Source organism: Syngnathus leptorhynchus, chromosome 15 (assembly GCF_054491065.1).
Source record: "Syngnathus leptorhynchus isolate UIUO chromosome 15, UIUO_Slep, whole genome shotgun sequence".
Taxonomy (NCBI): Eukaryota; Metazoa; Chordata; class Actinopteri; order Syngnathiformes; family Syngnathidae; genus Syngnathus; species Syngnathus leptorhynchus.
The window spans coordinates 9,333,700-9,349,575 of record NC_141209.1 but is presented as its reverse complement, the minus strand read 5'-3'; the positions used below and the strand labels follow the sequence as shown (position 1 = coordinate 9,349,575).

At 48.3% G+C, this 15,876-nt stretch overlaps 3 protein-coding genes and 1 long non-coding RNA gene across 7 annotated transcripts; 3 read left to right on the top strand and 1 right to left on the bottom strand.

Annotated features, from left to right (window-relative positions):
* Positions 1-265: 265 nt before the first annotated feature.
* LOC147045589 (tumor necrosis factor alpha-induced protein 2-like) lies at positions 266-4,586 on the top strand. The gene is made up of 13 exons (XM_085931931.1): positions 266-325; positions 845-1,072; positions 1,246-1,591; positions 1,664-1,978; positions 2,097-2,208; positions 2,269-2,391; positions 2,458-2,552; positions 2,645-2,737; positions 2,814-2,940; positions 3,014-3,133; positions 3,259-3,414; positions 3,751-3,872; positions 4,274-4,586. Exons 1-13 carry the CDS (start codon positions 316-318, stop codon positions 4,413-4,415), a joined length of 1,989 nt encoding a protein of 662 aa, XP_085788057.1. The 5' UTR covers positions 266-315; the 3' UTR covers positions 4,416-4,586.
* An 868-nt stretch (positions 4,587-5,454) lies between these two features.
* Positions 5,455-8,850, top strand: asmt2 (acetylserotonin O-methyltransferase 2). The gene is made up of 10 exons (XM_085931561.1): positions 5,455-5,514; positions 5,855-6,078; positions 6,363-6,537; positions 6,710-6,839; positions 6,916-6,984; positions 7,051-7,169; positions 7,321-7,458; positions 7,687-7,809; positions 7,967-8,196; positions 8,300-8,850. Exons 2-9 carry the CDS (start codon positions 5,878-5,880, stop codon positions 8,176-8,178), a joined length of 1,167 nt encoding a protein of 388 aa, XP_085787687.1. The 5' UTR covers positions 5,455-5,514; positions 5,855-5,877; the 3' UTR covers positions 8,179-8,196; positions 8,300-8,850.
* Positions 7,559-9,101, bottom strand: LOC147045587 (uncharacterized). Its single transcript, XR_015068309.1, has 3 exons — positions 8,712-9,101; positions 7,891-8,162; positions 7,559-7,798 (listed from the first exon to the last, which is right to left on the bottom strand). It is a non-coding gene; the product is annotated as an uncharacterized LOC147045587 (long non-coding RNA).
* Positions 9,016-15,868, top strand: jade1 (jade family PHD finger 1). Of its 4 annotated transcripts, none has more exons than XM_085931560.1 (10): positions 9,016-9,258; positions 10,665-10,744; positions 10,826-10,893; positions 11,392-11,734; positions 11,813-12,024; positions 12,152-12,319; positions 12,393-12,509; positions 12,600-13,184; positions 13,635-13,752; positions 14,016-15,868. In XM_085931560.1, exons 2-10 carry the CDS (start codon positions 10,696-10,698, stop codon positions 14,873-14,875), a joined length of 2,520 nt encoding a protein of 839 aa, XP_085787686.1. In that variant the 5' UTR covers positions 9,016-9,258; positions 10,665-10,695; the 3' UTR covers positions 14,876-15,868. The 4 variants fall into 4 exon arrangements, with proteins under 4 accessions (XP_085787686.1, XP_085787685.1, XP_085787683.1 ...); XM_085931559.1 differs by lacking the exon at positions 9,016-9,258 and adding an exon at positions 9,364-9,867; XM_085931557.1 differs by lacking the exon at positions 9,016-9,258 and adding an exon at positions 9,879-10,006.
* Positions 15,869-15,876: the final 8 nt, after the last annotated feature.

Here is a 15,876-nt window from a genome sequence, read left to right as displayed (position 1 = left end):
TACAAATGTAATGTTATCGTTTCAATAAATAATTTACTTTAATTTTTTAGTCGTTTTTTTAAAGGTCCTCCCGATAATACGTAAGCACCCGTTTTATTTTACCCCAAATATTTCACCCCACGTTTGAGCAATTGGTGGCGCTGGGGGATCTCCCTGCATTCGTGTTTGTTCGTGCGTGTGAGTGTGTGAGTGTGTGTGTGTGTGTGTGTGGGGGGGGGGGGGGGGGGGCGTTATTCCTTGTGCAGGCGCGGCCTGAGCCTGCTCTTAAATAGTTGCACTTGAAGGAGCGTTTTGTGTTTTGACAGAGAAGCGGCAATGATATCAGGTAAGTCGCGTACGCACACACAAATACACGCACACACGTTTCGTGTACATTGTGTGTGGAAACGTGTCATCTCGTCATAATTTGGATGTTGAATATTAGTCAGTATGTTGAGTTTGGTGATTCAATACGTGAGAACAAACTCATAAATTTTATTCTTTCTCCACTCTTAAAAATGTACAGAAACTGTGAAATGTGCCCACAATGCGGGATTGTGGGCACATTAGAAGCAAGTTTCAAGTGCAAAAACCAAAAACAATGCACATTAATTTGATGTTTGCAGGTCATATTTCTGAGATTTGATTTCAAAATAAGTGTTTAAAATAAATGTGTTGCTATTTCTATTTCCAACTATTTTGGTCCTGCTTTCAAATCCTGTCTTGAAACCCATTTGAAAATTCTAAACATGAATCCTTTCAAAATTGTCGTGAAACCGTATCCGGAAGCCTGACCCAGGCTTAAAACCCTTCCGTGAAACTGTGTTCATGTGTCAAAAGATGTTTGTGTTGTATGACGTGTCAGACGCGGCGCAGAAACATGGCGGCTTCAAGTGGTCGACGTTGTCATCCTGGTCCGATCCCGAGCGGAAGGCGGCTACGGAGAAGAAGCCTGCCGGGAAGGGGTTGGGGGGCCACAAGCTGAAGCTGAAGCTGCCCAAGCTATGGGGAAACAACGCAGCTCAAGTCAGGCGTAACAGCGTCCCCGCAACGAATGGACGGACAGAGATACAAGACATCCATGAGGACACAGGTGCTTTTTTTGGGTTTTTTTTGCTGTCAGCCTTGCATAGCATAAATGGATTTCCAAACTTCCACCTTGAGACCTGACCTGAAAGCCTAAGCCTGTCTTAAAATGCTTATTCACAACCCAGTGCCTGGCTGGAAGCCTTATTTTGAAAGCCGAGCATTTTTTTTCTGCTTAAGAGCCAATGGCACGGCCAGCACCACCGGCGCCACCGGTGCCGCTGACCTTCGAGGAGCATCTTTCGGCGCTCCACTTGAGCGAGGCGGGCCGGCTACTATTGGCCCGAGAGGAGCGTCTGTTTGGGGGCACCGAGGCGAGCCAGGAGGGACGCCGACAAGGGGACGTGGACGCCCTGGCAGCCGACCGCCGAGCCTTGGAGGAGGCGGTGCTGCGGACGCTTAGGAGCTCCCTGGACGGGGTGGACACTGACGTGCTGACATCAGCCGTGACCTTTATGCAACAGGAGGAGGAGTGTGATGCGTTGTGGGAGCAGCGCGGGGGGATGCCGCCGCCCTGGAGGCTCAGGTATGGAGAAATATTTGTTCAAAATTCAACCCAGCGATGGACGGCAGAGGCCTAACTCACAGCATCCCTCAGGGACTGGAGACAAGTGCACGACGGGACGCTGCAAGGCCTCGTAGAGGAGCGCATGGACGCTCCGGCCACACTATCGACGGAGAAGTCGTCCATCCAGGCCGACATGCACAGCATGGGCCGTCAGCTGAGGCAGGACCTGCTGTTAGTGGCCGAGCGCGTCAAGCCCTGCTACCCGGGCCACTCGGACATCTGCCAGCAGTACGCTACCTGGTACCACCAGTGCATCGGCGCCAGGCTAAGGAGGCTGGCCGACTTTGTGCTGGATGACCGTGACTGCACCTTCCTGCTGCGCTGGGTCAACGACTACTACCCGCAGTCAGTTCCACATGCCTCAGATTTCTACTTTTCCATTTTTTCTTTTCCCATTCATTCAGTCATTCAGTCATTCAGTCATTCATTCAGCTTTCCCCCTTTCTCTTCCTCAATGTGTCAGATTGCTTCAAGAAACTCAGCTGGCCGCCGACATCGACACATGCGGCCTTCAAGAGCTCCTGCCCGCCAATCTCCTCTCACCTCTGGAGGAACAATACCTTAGCTGTCAGCAGGTAGCCATGCCCGTCTTCACCTTGGCCGAGAACCATTTGTAATATGGAACGTGTCTTCAGCGAGAGCTGACCACGTACGTGGGACGCATCCTTGACCAGGCTCAGGAGGCCTGTACCAAAGGAGAGATGCCGCCCACTGAGGATGAATGCTTTGTCAGTCCAATGGCCTATGACATCATTCAGGTACTTGACAGCGCCCTGCCCACCCAGCCACGGAGAAATATGTGAAGAGTAAAATGTGATTTTTAGATGGTGAACGGCATGGTGAACGCAGCGGCAAAGGTGCTGGGCGACCTGCAGGAGGCTCAGAATTTGACCCCTCAGCTGCAAGACTTGCTTCACAGGTAGGAGTCGAGTTATTGTGAATGCCCAGGCGTCGCCACGACGACAATCAGTCACATGGCTCTGATGGCTTCGCCCACTGGCTTCCTCGAAGGTTCCGGACTTTCCAGGCTGACGTCATCAAGTGCAACAGAGCAAACAGCACTGCTTTCGTCAAAGCCAACCTCGGCTGCGTGGCGCAGTTCAGGTAACGTTTGCTTCTTTCGTTCTCATGCTTTAACCCATCATCCACTCATCCTTTGATGATGATGATGCACGCGCAGGGACTTCCTGATGACGCATAGCCGTCTGTTCCCGGAAGACGTTCGGGAAAAATGCCTGAGCGTTTTGGCCGACATGACGCGAAGCGCGCACGAGTTTCTGCTCGGCCCCGTGCACAAGAACCTCGAGGTGAGGCGAACTGTTGGATTCGACGGCTTTTTCCCACATACTTGACTCAACTCCGAACCTTGTGACACGGCAGCCGCACTACCGGAAACTGTTCAGCCAAAAGTGGTTGAAGAAGTCCACAATCGAGAGGCTGCGGTCCGGCCTGGAGGAAGAAATGCTTCAGCTCCAAGGTCTGCCAGAGCCCACTCACCAGGTACACATGCCACACGCTGATATATCACATATGAACTCTTACGACATTACGTTATTCGATATGTACAATGCAATAGCATATAAAATTGTACGCTTCCCTGATTGGCTTAGCGTTCTGCGTTCTAGGAGCTGATTGGCCGGCTACACCAGGAAGTGTCTGCTGAATACGTTCGCAGGCTCATGAAGGGAGAAATCAGGCTGAAGGACAAACAGCAGCAGCAGCAGGCCGCCATTAACGTGGAGGACGACGCGCGCCATTTGCGTGAATTTTTCGCCACGCACGTACGTACGTCGCACGCTGTGTGTTTCTCACAGCGCATACGTTGGTGTCCTATGGCGCCATTTGCAAAAGAATTACTGCCAAACTGTACAATTCAGTTGTATTTAACTTTTTAGTCCAAAACATTTGCACTCAGATTTTTTAAAAACATTCATTTATGTACACTTTTCAGTCAACCTTTCCATGTCATATAGTCTATTGAATACTTTTTTTTTTTTTTTTTTATTCAGTATGAATGACCACGTTATTATTGCACAATAGCTGAAAGTCCAACGCTGACTGGGATCTTGGGGAATTTTTCTTAAACAAACAAACAAACAAACGTGTCTGGCATTTAGGGCTCCAAAGAGGCATGGCTTCAAGAGGCTCTCAGCATGATGGCTGAAGTCCTGAAGCTCCAGGATCTCCCTGCCATCCAGTTCCAGGTGGCCTCGATGAGAAGCACTTTCCCAGACCTCAGGTAACCAGGAAGTGATGTAATCTCTCTGCTACTCACTGCAACCGAAAGACTTTGTGCTCAGCGCGCTCGATATGAGCCAAAGCGACACCTCATTTGCCATTTTATCTAGCATGTTAGCACTAACCTGCTAGCTTTAGCATTAATACAAAAATCTAAATGGGAGCAAAAACAAAATTGTGTGTTTATATTTTTGTCAAGTGTATTTCCCATGGAAACAATTGAACCTGCCTTAGTGGCGGTCATCTGTAACTCTGCACATCATAGCATAGTCAAAAGAAACTCTCTTGATCTATTGATCAAATGCGTCCAAAGGTGCTCAACACATGTGCACTAAAATTGGATCAATGCCATGCCCACTAACTTTTCCTGCCCTGCCTCCTTCCTTCCTTTGCTTCCTTCAGCGAGAAACACGTGCTGTCTCTGCTCAAGATGAAGAGCAACCTCACCAAGAAGGACAAGAACAACGTGAAGGCCGTCCTGGCAGAAATTCCCCCTGACTCTAGCCAATCGCGGCCTTTTTTCTCATTTGTGGTGCTCAAATGACAACGGTGCCAAATAGTCTCGCTCCGCTCCACAATCCGAGCGCAATGTGGTTCCCATTATTCCGCACGTTTGTGTGTTTGTGTCCATTGGTTGTTAAGAATGTACTGGCCATTTTATTTTTGTATAGTTTGCACATGTACATTTTGTTGAATAAAAGAAATGTTAATTATTGCATTCTGGTCTTTTTACTATTAAGACTTCTAAGAGTAAGATTGTGAGATACACAGAGCTGGTTATGAAAGATTTAATGAGTCAAGAATTACGGGCATTTTCAACAGCACGCTCTTCCCCAGAGGGCTCTGCCTGAAGGCTGACTCACTGGCATTCAAAAAAAGTCACAAAGAATTCCCGGAAATCATTTAGCCTCAGAGTGGGAATGGAACCCCGGACTAGGTTGGCCTCATTAATGTAACAGAGGTGTTTTCAAGCTTGTTCTACTTTGTCCGTAAGTGAGGGCGAGCTTTCCTGAAAGTCCGCCTTTGTTTGTATGCATTTTGGCAGGAAACGGAGGTGCTCAGAATGAGCGAGGTCAGAGGTGCACATTCTGTTTGGACGAACGAGAATGCAGACGGAGATAGTTCAAGCAGTCGGATGATGGGAAACGGGATGCCGGGAACGATCAATTACGGAGAAATGTGACTCCCTCGAATGTTGTACTAAGATGTGAGATCATTTGCCACTATAGCATCTCACTTGAATCATGAAATGTTCCTTTTAGTGTTTGTTTCCCTCTGGTGGCAAAAATAGGTACAAACACAAACGTGTCCCTGAAATGGTACAAAAAGTGGTACAATATAATTTAGTGGCGTAAATATTTAAAGAGAATTTTTGTAACTTCAGAATTCTCTCTATCTTCTCTCTCCATGTGTATGTTTTTGTTTCTTTCTATGGTTGTGTTTCTCTGCTAGTTATAACCAAGCCTACTGTGCATTCCTTCATCATGCCGTGTCACGCTTTTGCTTCAACACTCTCTCACTTATGCCACACATCTGAGTAGCCCTGGGGCCATTTATGGGGCAAAATAAGCGCAAGGCATGCTGGGAAATACTCGCTGCCCTACATCTCCGAGAGACAACGAAGCAAGTGAAACGTTACTAATGTGAGACAATTAGATTTTCTGTCTTTTCTGAGCGTAATCTTGGTAGCATGGTGACGTCCTGTTGGAAAAAGAAATACATAAAACATCAGCTCCCATTTCTTTTAGAGATAGGATTATCAATTGTTTTATTTACTAATGTTTCATAAATCAGCAGATATAGAAAACTAAGCCAACACAACAGTACAATTTTGCCAATGGAATTTAATCATACTGCCATATGTCTTAAAGTGTTGGTGGTGGTGGTGGTGGGGGGGGGGGGGGGGATTGGGCGGACCACCCAAACTTGTACACTTCTTCGTGATCAAAATAAGGGTGATTTAAATAGAAAGATGTCCGACAGCGCCACGTTTGCTGTGGTCATTCATGGAACTATCCCCGACGTATTGGATGCCATCACACACAAGCAGCCAGCTCTTCCTCCCTTTTCCGACTATCCTGATCCTCAGCTGTGACAGCCCCTCGGAAACGGGACTCCGAAACACGATGGCCGAGCATCTTTCACAGAGTGAGCTTGACTATCCGTTTAAACTACTCGAGTACTTCAACGGCTTCAGGGTGTCAAAGGTAAATGAAGTTGATCTTCTTGGAATGAATTGTTGTATTTTACTCATAGTATCATTCAAATGCAACGTTGAGGTTACAATCTTGTAATTTGGCTTGTTGATGTTGCTTTGTAGATGATAAGTTTGTTGCTCTTAGCCTTCCACGTCAGTTTCAATCAAATAAAACAGCGGTTTATGATATTTACTAAGGATACAGGAATTTGTCACTTTCGTGCGCTTCCAAGAATGCTAACATGCTAACGGTTGTTATGCAATCTTGTTTTGTGGAATTTTATTTGTGTTCAGGTGATCTTCTCCGCCTGCGAATTAGGCATCTTCGACCTCTTGACGACGTCGCCGTGTGCCCTGAGCGCCCAGCAGGTGGCGCAGGCCCTGCACGCCAGCGTGGATGGAATAGAGCGACTGCTGGACGCCCTGGTGGGCATCAAGATACTCCACGTGGAGACGCAGGACGGGACAGGTGACCACCAATACTAACCATCCCCACTAAGAGCTTCTCTCTTTAAATTGTGGGCTGATATCTTGGTCTTAAAATTGAGGAAAAATCCCAATCAAATAGTTTATATACAATAATATAATGTTATAATATCTTGCTGAGCTGACATATCCTGGTGTCTTTGCTCCCACGTCAGCTCTTTACAGCAGCACCGATGTGGCCAGCGTGTACTTGGCCAAAAGTGGCACCAAGTCGTTGCACGACATGGCGTTCTACCAGTCGCAAACCGTCTACCCACTGTGGAACAACCTGGCGGATGCCGTCAGGTTCGTGTCAGCTGTGAAGCTCGACACGTCTAAAGGCTTTTTTTTCTTGTTCACTGGATATTGCACCTCCTCACAGGGAAGGCAAGAATCAGAATCAGAAAACCTTCGGCATTCCACCCGAGGAGGTCTTCCAAGCCATCTACAGGTGGGTCTCCCCAAGAAGACGTTGGCAATTGTTTGGTTTCGACCCAACATTCACGCTTTTTTGAAGGTCTGAGGAGGAGATGCTGAAATTCATGGGTCTGATGGACTCATCCTGGGTGCTGGACGGACACGACGTGGTGACGGCATTCTGCCTCGATGGCTTCCAGAACATTGTTGACCTTGGAGGTAGGAAGTTTGATCATCGTTTGGTCACGGCTATCTCAACACAAATGGTGGAGCAAAACATGTAGGGAACCAACATCACAATGTTCTTAGGCACCTTTCATTAAAGATCAGTTTGGTTTTCAGATGCGTGCTATTGCTCTTGAACTCGCAGGCTGCACGGGTGCGCTGGCCCGCGAGTTAGCCAAGGCGTACCCTTCGTCCTCCGTCACTGTGTTTGACATGCCGGCAGTGGTGGAAACGGCCACCCAGCGCTTCCTGCGGGAGAATGACACCTTCACATTCCAGAGCGGTAGTCAATGACTTTTATTTTTCAGCTGGAAGAATGCTAGCTATAGCACTGATTGTTTTTGACCATTATCAGTCGGTCAATTGGAAGTAAAACTGCACCCTCTGATGGATATTTTGAGATGCTGCAGTGTCTGCCTTGCTGAACTCGTGCTCCTGACAACGTGATGCGAGTATTAACAGATCAGATGGCCACTTTCTCTAAATCATAAAATACATTTCTATCCTTCAGGAGATTTTTTCCATGGTGAACTTCCTGCTGCTGACTTGTACGTCCTGGCTCGCATCCTCCACGACTGGTCGGAGGACAAATGTCTGACACTTCTCAAGAGGATCTGCGACATCTGCAAACCAGGCAAGGTCTTATCACGCTGTAGCATTAGTGCATCACATTCAAGGACTCGGTTCGGTTGTGTTTCATTCAAAATGGACCTACTGTTCGATATTGCACGTCTCAATTGGAGAGGATGTGACATTTCACATAGAATCCTCATTGTATGCTTTTGCCTCAGGCGGAGGTGTGCTGCTGGTGGAGGCCATGTTGCTAGAGAGCCGGCGGGGCCCCATCCAGGCGCAGCTCTTCTCGCTCAACATGCTAGTGCAGGCAGAGGGCCGTGAGCGCCCGCCTTCCGAGTACACTGGGATGCTCCGACGGAGCGGCTTCCGCGACGTGCAGCTGTGCCGCACAGGAAAATCCTACGACGCCATCTTGGCTCGCAGATAAGAACGCAGGAAAACATGGGTAAAGGAGCACAATGAGAAATGTTGCTATTCCAAATGTCAAAATATTGTACATGCAATTGTCTAAAGCAGTGGTTCTTCACTTGGGTTTGATCGAACCCTAGGGGTTCGGTGAGTTGGTCTCTGGGGTCTTCACTGCGGAGGGCCGAACGCACCTGATTTATTGTGTAAATTCGTGATGACGCATATCTGAATTGTTCTCGCAAAGGCAACAGCAGAAGTCACACTGATTTGCAGGTATGTCATTTGTTGCAAGTTCATGCATTGTGTTGGTTCTGTTCTTTCAACAAGGTGATGATCATGCACCTTGTTGCATGATCATCATCATCACGCCGGCTCATTTTGTGCACCAGTAAAATACATTTATGTCTTGAATTTGAAAAAAATAAAGGTTTTCGCTAAAGAGGGGTTCGGTGAATGCACCAATGAAACTGGAGTGCTTCGGTTCCTCCAACTAGGTTAAGAACCACTGGTCTAAAGGTTTATTTATAACTTTATTTGGCTGTGATCAAGTACCTTCATGTTCCATGAGTGCCCCAGTGGTGAATTGTACGTATATGATTCATCTCTTTCCCAACATCTCATCTGCAGAAGTTCAATGAGGAAAACCACGCTGATTTATGATCAGATAGTTCTGATTCATAGGACTGAGACCCTGTCGTACTGTGTAATAAATATCCACAAAAGAAGCCACACATGCAGCAAAACATAATAATAATTCATATTTTGTATCCAAGTACGTAAAGTACAGTGTCTGCGAAGTTGTTGTTTTTTTCATTGTGGATATAAAATATTTCAGTTATTTCTCAATTGAACAGCGCGGGCGTTGCTGCCATCTAGGGGCCCAGGGTCACAAGTGCAGCCAAGCAGGGTTTCCTCCTCCCGGCCGAGTCAGTCCCGCCCATGACCCCCTCCCCCACACGCCCCTATTCCGTTGCCCCCTCCCCTCGCGCGCCTCATCTGGCTGTTTGTGTGTGTGGAATGCGGGTCAAGCAGAACTCCGAGCCCGAACTGCACTTCTCCTTCGAGAACAACGACGACTTGCACCGTCCCGGCGTGCACCGTATGTACCGTCCACACTACTGCGCTACACTTGGCCCCTTAAGCTTCTTGTCGGCGGCCGGCGAGACCCTTTTTGAGGCGGCGGTCACTTCCACTGGGAGAAGGCGACGTCGTCATTTTAAAATGGCGCCAAAGATTAACCCCGACCAGTGGCTCGCTGGCTCGCGGTGTGCACCACATTGTACCCAGCTGGTTAACATTCATTCCCCGTTCGCCGCACGTACGCAACAATCTCCCTTTTGGTGTTCTTCGCTTGTCTTTACAAACGTATCCGAGCCAAACTATGGACATATTTACAAATTCGAAAATGAAACCTAAAATTGGATAAGTAGGTGCCGAAATTATACTAGCAATGTTAGCTTTAGCTCTTTGCTACGACTTTCTATAGTAACAAACGTAGCTATAAGGTTAGCACGGGTTGCCACGACTTGCTAACGCCTAAGCCGTTGCTTACCCCCTTTTAAAGAAAGATTTAAATTCTCGAGTTTTTGGTGGTTTTAGAGTAATCAAGTCTACTAACCGCCCCGAGGTCTCTATTAAACACGTATAAAGGGGTCAAACAAGAAGGAAGAAACATCCAGAATATTCCACTGGAGGCGCCGGTTGATGGGTGGGCCCTCAATGTTTTGAAACGTCTCTGACACGTTAGCTTTGAGGCTAATGCCAACAGCTATTTGCCCGAGCTTGTTGTCAGCGTAGTCTCATTTTCCTTCCAAAGAAACAAAAGTGATAAACTTCCTATATATGCGGTAACGAAACTAAATTGTACTTTACTATCTTTGTCGTCTTTAGCCACTGTTATCGTAGCTACACATATAGCGGCGTAAACCAACTACGCTTTACACTATTACCAACCATTTTATTTTTAAACTTATATTTTTCTGTTATTCTTTACGCTTCCCGTGTTGTTTATCCACCCTAGTGCTTGCTTCTGTAGTTGTTGTTCACACTAACGTCATTTCCCTAAAAGTTGCTCGGCCAAATGTGGCATCGCGAGGGTGACGTTCATCATTTCTAATTGTGTTTTGTCGTGTGTGACGCGAGGCAAAATGTCGTCTTGTACACAGCAAGCGATTCCTTCGCTCACAGCCTCGGGAGACGAGTTTGTTCAGCAGCTCAGCGCACAGCTCGAGCAGCCCTCGAACTATGTAACCCAAACAGCCAACTTCCCAAATGTATGTTTGCCATTAGCAACTAATAATGCATGGCAGTTATGTTTGGTGGTCTTTTAGGGACATAATTTGATGAGATTTTCTAGACTTGCTGTACAGGCTTGCAAGTCTTACTTGTATTAGTTGTTTAAAATATATAAAACATTTAATACTGTGCATTAAATAACAGCTCTATTTTTTGTTCCGGGCCAACTTGTGCTCTTTTGAACTTGCAAATATTTTCTTTTGTCCTCAGCGTGAAGCCGGAACTCCTCAGACGCGCCGCTATGAAGAGAAATCGGCACCCCAGTAGCAGCGATGACTCTGACAATGCCAGTGAGTCCAACGCTGATGACGGGGGAGGTCTCATCCCTCAGAAAAAGTTTGATTTGTTCACCCCACCAATTTCTTGCTCAGGCAATTCAACCTGCTGGTCTCAGCATTCGTCTCAGGCCAGAAGAGGAAGCAGCCAAAAACCTTCAGAGGTGCGTCTCTCGGCGTTTTGCACACTTTTGCGTCGCGACGTCGTGCTGCTGTTTGACCTGATACTCCTTTGTTGATAAGTGCCTTTCGAGCGTTATCTGCCGTTGCCACACCCCGCGGCTTGAGGGCCAAACAAATGCAAGCAAAACAAGGACCAGCTTGATATTTTTTATTTTATTTGAATAATAAAGACAAAATGAAAAATAGAGAATCAAAAAAACATTTGCCTCTCAGTTTTCCCCCAAATTGATAAATTATTTTCAAGAAATTGATAAGGCTCATTTAACAATAATTTATTTACTCATTGCTAATTTTTTTAAATTAAATATTAATCGGAGAACTAATTACATTGTAAAGATTTTTTGCCTGTGGTTTCTAATCAAAATCGTGAAATTGCAAAAAACACAATAGTTTGTTTTTCTGTCAACCGAAGATGCACGTAAAAGGTTAAAAGAATCCCAAATGTAATTTTTCACTGCTTTCTTTCCTGCGCTCTTCAGGTCTTCAGGACAGACCTGATCACGGCCATGAAGGTCCATGACTCGCACCAGCTCAACCCGGAGGACTACTACGTCCTGGCCGACCCGTGGCGCCAGGAATGGGAGAAGGGTGTCCAGGTGCCAGTCAGCCCGCGGTCCATCCCGCAGCCGGTCACCCGGCCACTGGCTCCCAAGAGCACTGAGCTCACCTTCGTCCGGCCCAAGAAGCTGATCCGCACCTCGGCTGCCCAGGTGCCGGGCTACGCCGACATCCGCACTCTGGCCGAGGGCACCTGTCGCTATGACCTCACCGAGCAAGACGCCGCCTGGCTGCGGCTTGCCAACCGCGAATTTGCCAACCTGGGTGAGTGCCGATATTTAGTTTCTGGCCTGATTTTGATGCGGCTGGCACTAAGCGCTTCCATCGACGTCTCCGCCGCAGCCCTCCCGCTGCTGGATGAGTTTGCCATGGAGCGCGCCTTGGAGGAGTTTGAGCGCAGTTGCTACGACAATATGACGCACGCCACCGAAACGCAGGAGGGACTTGGCATCGAGTACGACGAGGATGTGGTGTGCGACGTATGCCAGTCGCCCGACGGCGAGGACAACAACGAAATGGTGTTCTGCGACAAGTGCAACATCTGCGTTCATCAGGTTGGCATCGGCGCATTCGCCGAGGATTTCTGAGCTGTTGCTGACGGGATCCAAATTTGTGCTCTCTCTTCGCTCATGATTTCCTTTCTGTCCTGCCACCGACCTTTTGGTTTTGCTTTGTTGTCAGGCGTGTTACGGCATCCAGAAAGTGCCTAAGGGCAGCTGGCTGTGTCGGATCTGCGCCCTGGGCATCGTGCCAAAGTGCCAGCTCTGCCCGAAGAAGGGTGGCGCCATGAAGCCCACCCGCAGTGGAACCAAGTGGATCCACGTCAGCTGCGCCTTGTGGATCCCGGAGGTGAGCCATCAGCTCGGGCGGGCGTGATCTCGCTGGCAGTTTGGGTTTTAACGCCGGTCGACCTTTCTGGCAGGTGAGCATCGGGAACCCGGAGAAGATGGAGCCCATCACCAACGTGTCGCACATTCCTAGCAATAGGTGGGCGCTCAGCTGCTGCCTCTGCAAAGACAAAACGGGAGCCTGCATCCAGGTGGGTTCACTCGCTGCCCTCGTCTTGATTTCTGCGCTTTGAGCTGCTTTGTGTGCCAACGGCAACCTCTGCCTTTCCTTCCGCCTGCAGTGCTCTGCCAAAAACTGCCGCATTGCCTTCCACGTGACGTGCGGCCTCCACGCTGCTCTGGAGATGACCACCATCCTCACCCAGGACGACGAAGTCAAGTTCAAGTCCTTCTGTCCCAAGCATTCGGGCCTGGAGGGCGACGACTTCAGGGAGAGGGACTCTGGCACTGAAGGGGAGCCGGAGGAGGCCGTCGCGAGCAAGAAGGGCAAGCGGCGGCGGAGGGTGAGAGGGGGCGAGGAAGAGGACCTCGCCCGCCCCTCCGCCTCCTCGCCCTCGTCTTTGTGTCTCGTCCGCCAACATGACCCACAGGATAAGCGTGTCAACCTCCGTAAGATGAAGCTGCAAGAGATGGAGGAGGTCTTCTACCAGTTTGTAGACGCCGAGGTGGTGGCTCGCCACCTTAAGATGGCGCCCGAGATGGTGGACTTCCTCTACCAGTATTGGAAGCTGAAGCGCAAAGCCAACTTTAACCAGCCGCTGCTCACACCCAAAAAGGATGAGGAGGACAGCCTGGCCCGACGTGAGCAAGAGGTGCTGCTGAGACGCCTACAGCTCTTCACGCATCTCCGCCAAGATTTGGAGAGGGTAGGTGACCGCAAGAACGGGTTGGGGGAAAGCTCAACAAAGAGGTGAAGGAGGCTATAACTGCAAGAAAGGCTAGAAAAGCGAGGGCACTCCCTTTGTAAAGGAGGGTGGGTGAAAGGCAATGGTGGCCTTTGTGAGCCTCGGGGACGAATCTATACCTTTGGGAAGGCCAGTTGACATGGCAGCAACAAAAACTCCTCCAGAAGAAGGTTTTGGAGTGGACCGTGTAAAGGGGCCTCTAGAAAGGATGTGGGTCCTCTGAAGAGAGATCCCGTTTCTACTAAAGTACCGGTGACGACTGGCAATGGTAGCTGTCCACCTGGGGAGGTTGATGATCATTGATCATGCTCCGAGATTAAAACTGGAGTATATTCAATCATGAGAACAGATAGCTTAAGTGTCTTCTCGTCTTCCGTGGCATTTGACTTGAGCCGCTGCTGCCGCCCTCAGGTCCGCAACCTGACCTACATGGTGACCCGGCGGGAGAAGATGAAGCGGTCCTTGTGGCGAGTTCAGGAGCAGATCTTCCAGCACCAAGTCCAGCTCATAGACCAAGAGCTGCTCACTGGTAAGTCCTGTAGACACCACCACTGGGTGGAGCTGTAAATCTTTAGTCATTGAATCTTTTTAAATTGTAAATCTAAAATTCGCAATTGGCTGGAAACTAGTGTACCCAAATTTATTTAACTCCAGCGCACCTCCAACCTTCTTGAGAATAAAATGGTTCAGATAATGGATAGCTAAATGGTAAATTGCAAAGTTGTCTTGATTTCAACGCGGGTAGTTGCACAACCCACAAGCCTAACGCTTTTCCCACCATTTTGTCCTCAGGAAATCCAGCTGGCAACCTGCAACGACTTTTTTCTGAGGAGCACCTAAACTCTGGCGGGTGCCACTCGGCACACAAGACCAAACGGGACAAGGGTAAATCACGTGACAGGAAAGGATTCTCCGACTCGCTGCCGCTTTCCAAGGATGACCCTGACACCTCTGAGGCTAAATCCAAAGATTCTGATGTGGAACCCCGACTCTCTAACACCCGGAACGATGACCTCATTCTTCGGCACGCAAAGTCCCCAAAGCAGGAGCCCACCTCTCAGGAAAGTATCAGCGTGAAACTGCATAGGAACACCGTCCGTAGGGAAGCCCTTGGGCCCGGGCGACGAAAAGAAAAACAACCAGAGCACGAGGACCGCAAGAGGAAGCGGTGGACTGAAGTTTCTGAGACATCCGCCGGATCCCAGAAAGTCCGGTTCGGCTCCAAACATCTGGATAAAACCGTCTCCATCCGGCTGGTGGACATCAGGTCATCGGACTCGGAGAAAATCAGAAAAAACATTGCAAATGTGGATGTCATCAACCACCCTAAGATCAAAGATCTGGATGTGCCCCACGTCTCCAACGGGTCCCTGAAAGGTTGGGGGAAGTTTCGGATCCCCAAGAGAAACGACAAGATAGAGCCGGAGCAGGGCAAAGTGTTGCTCCGGCCGCTCACCAACACGCCGGCGGCGCCAGGGCCCCAGCACCCCCGGACCAGGCTCCGCACGGGGGCTGAAAACGAGGACGCTGGCAGCCCCGAGTTGCTGGAGCCCTGCTTAAAGCGCTGCCATTCGCACCAGCTGAGGGGCGACGCCTCCCTCAGCCGGCGCTACGGCTCAGACATAATCCGGCGTGGCGTCCTCGCGTCCTGATCCCAAAGAGGAAAAAGCAAATAATTGCTCCCTTTTTATTTTTATGGACAAAACCCACAAAATGTCTGAGGAAAGCTGATATTTATTTTTTATGTGTGGCAAACTGGGAAACATTTGACTTTATTTTGAGAGGACCCCCACCCCCCACCCCTAAGGGACCAAATGCTCGCTCTCATGGTGATTTTGTTTTTGGTGTGTCTTGAAAGTTGAAAAAGTAGTGGGAAATGTCAAGGTGTTTCCAAAACCTTCTTGGAATGTTCAGCTGGAGAAATTTCCAAATTGGAAAATTTCCATGGGAATTCATTGTGTTTTGAGTCTAGATTTCTTTTAAGGTGTTTCCAAAACCTTTTTGGAATGTTAAGCTGGAAAAATTTCCAAATTGGAAAATTTCCATGGGAATTCATTGTGTTTTGAGTCTAGATTTCTGTTAAGGTGTTTCCAAAACCTTTTTGGAATGTTAAGATGAAAAAATTTGGAAACATTTCCATGGGAATTCATTGTGTTTTGAGTCTAGATTTCTGTTAAGGTGTTTCCAAAACCTTTTTGGAATGTTAAGATGGAAAAACTTGGAAACATTTCCATGGGAATTCATTGTGTTTTGGGTCTAAATTTTTGTTAACTCCCATGGAAACGCTCCATGGTTGCTCAAAGTTTGCAACCCTTGTGAAAGTGTTACCAACTATTTTGCACAATGCAGGAAGCGACAGCGGCCTTTTTACAATTGGTATTTAGGAGGAGTTAACAGTGACGTTCGCCATTAGCACTTGAGTGTCATTGAACGAGCGCCCGCGCCACGTGCCTCACTTATTTCAAGCGTTTGCACTACAACGGGCTGGCCAGAGTTATTTTTTCACTGAAGGGAAAAAAAAAAAAAAAAAACTAAAATATATATATATTTTCTATCCTAGGCCGCTGCTGTACTACTGTTATGCAAAAAGTTTAATTATTTTGACTGTCTTGAGTATGAAAGACAAATAAAAATTTCTGGAGGAACGTTTGGC

Coding starts and splice junctions, on each gene's coding strand:
- LOC147045589 (XM_085931931.1), top strand. Junction 2,392..2,457: donor TGGCCTATGACATCATTCAG/GTACTTGACAGC, acceptor TGTGATTTTTAG/ATGGTGAACGGCATGGTGAA. Junction 2,941..3,013: donor CCGTGCACAAGAACCTCGAG/GTGAGGCGAACT, acceptor GTGACACGGCAG/CCGCACTACCGGAAACTGTT.
- asmt2 (XM_085931561.1), top strand. CDS start 5,878: ATGGAACTATCCCCGACGTATTGGATGCCATCACACACAAGCAGCCAG. Junction 6,538..6,709: donor GGAGACGCAGGACGGGACAG/GTGACCACCAAT, acceptor CTCCCACGTCAG/CTCTTTACAGCAGCACCGAT. Junction 7,810..7,966: donor CTGCGACATCTGCAAACCAG/GCAAGGTCTTAT, acceptor CTTTTGCCTCAG/GCGGAGGTGTGCTGCTGGTG.
- jade1 (XM_085931557.1), top strand. Junction 12,025..12,151: donor GCAACATCTGCGTTCATCAG/GTTGGCATCGGC, acceptor CTTTGTTGTCAG/GCGTGTTACGGCATCCAGAA. Junction 12,320..12,392: donor GCGCCTTGTGGATCCCGGAG/GTGAGCCATCAG, acceptor CCTTTCTGGCAG/GTGAGCATCGGGAACCCGGA.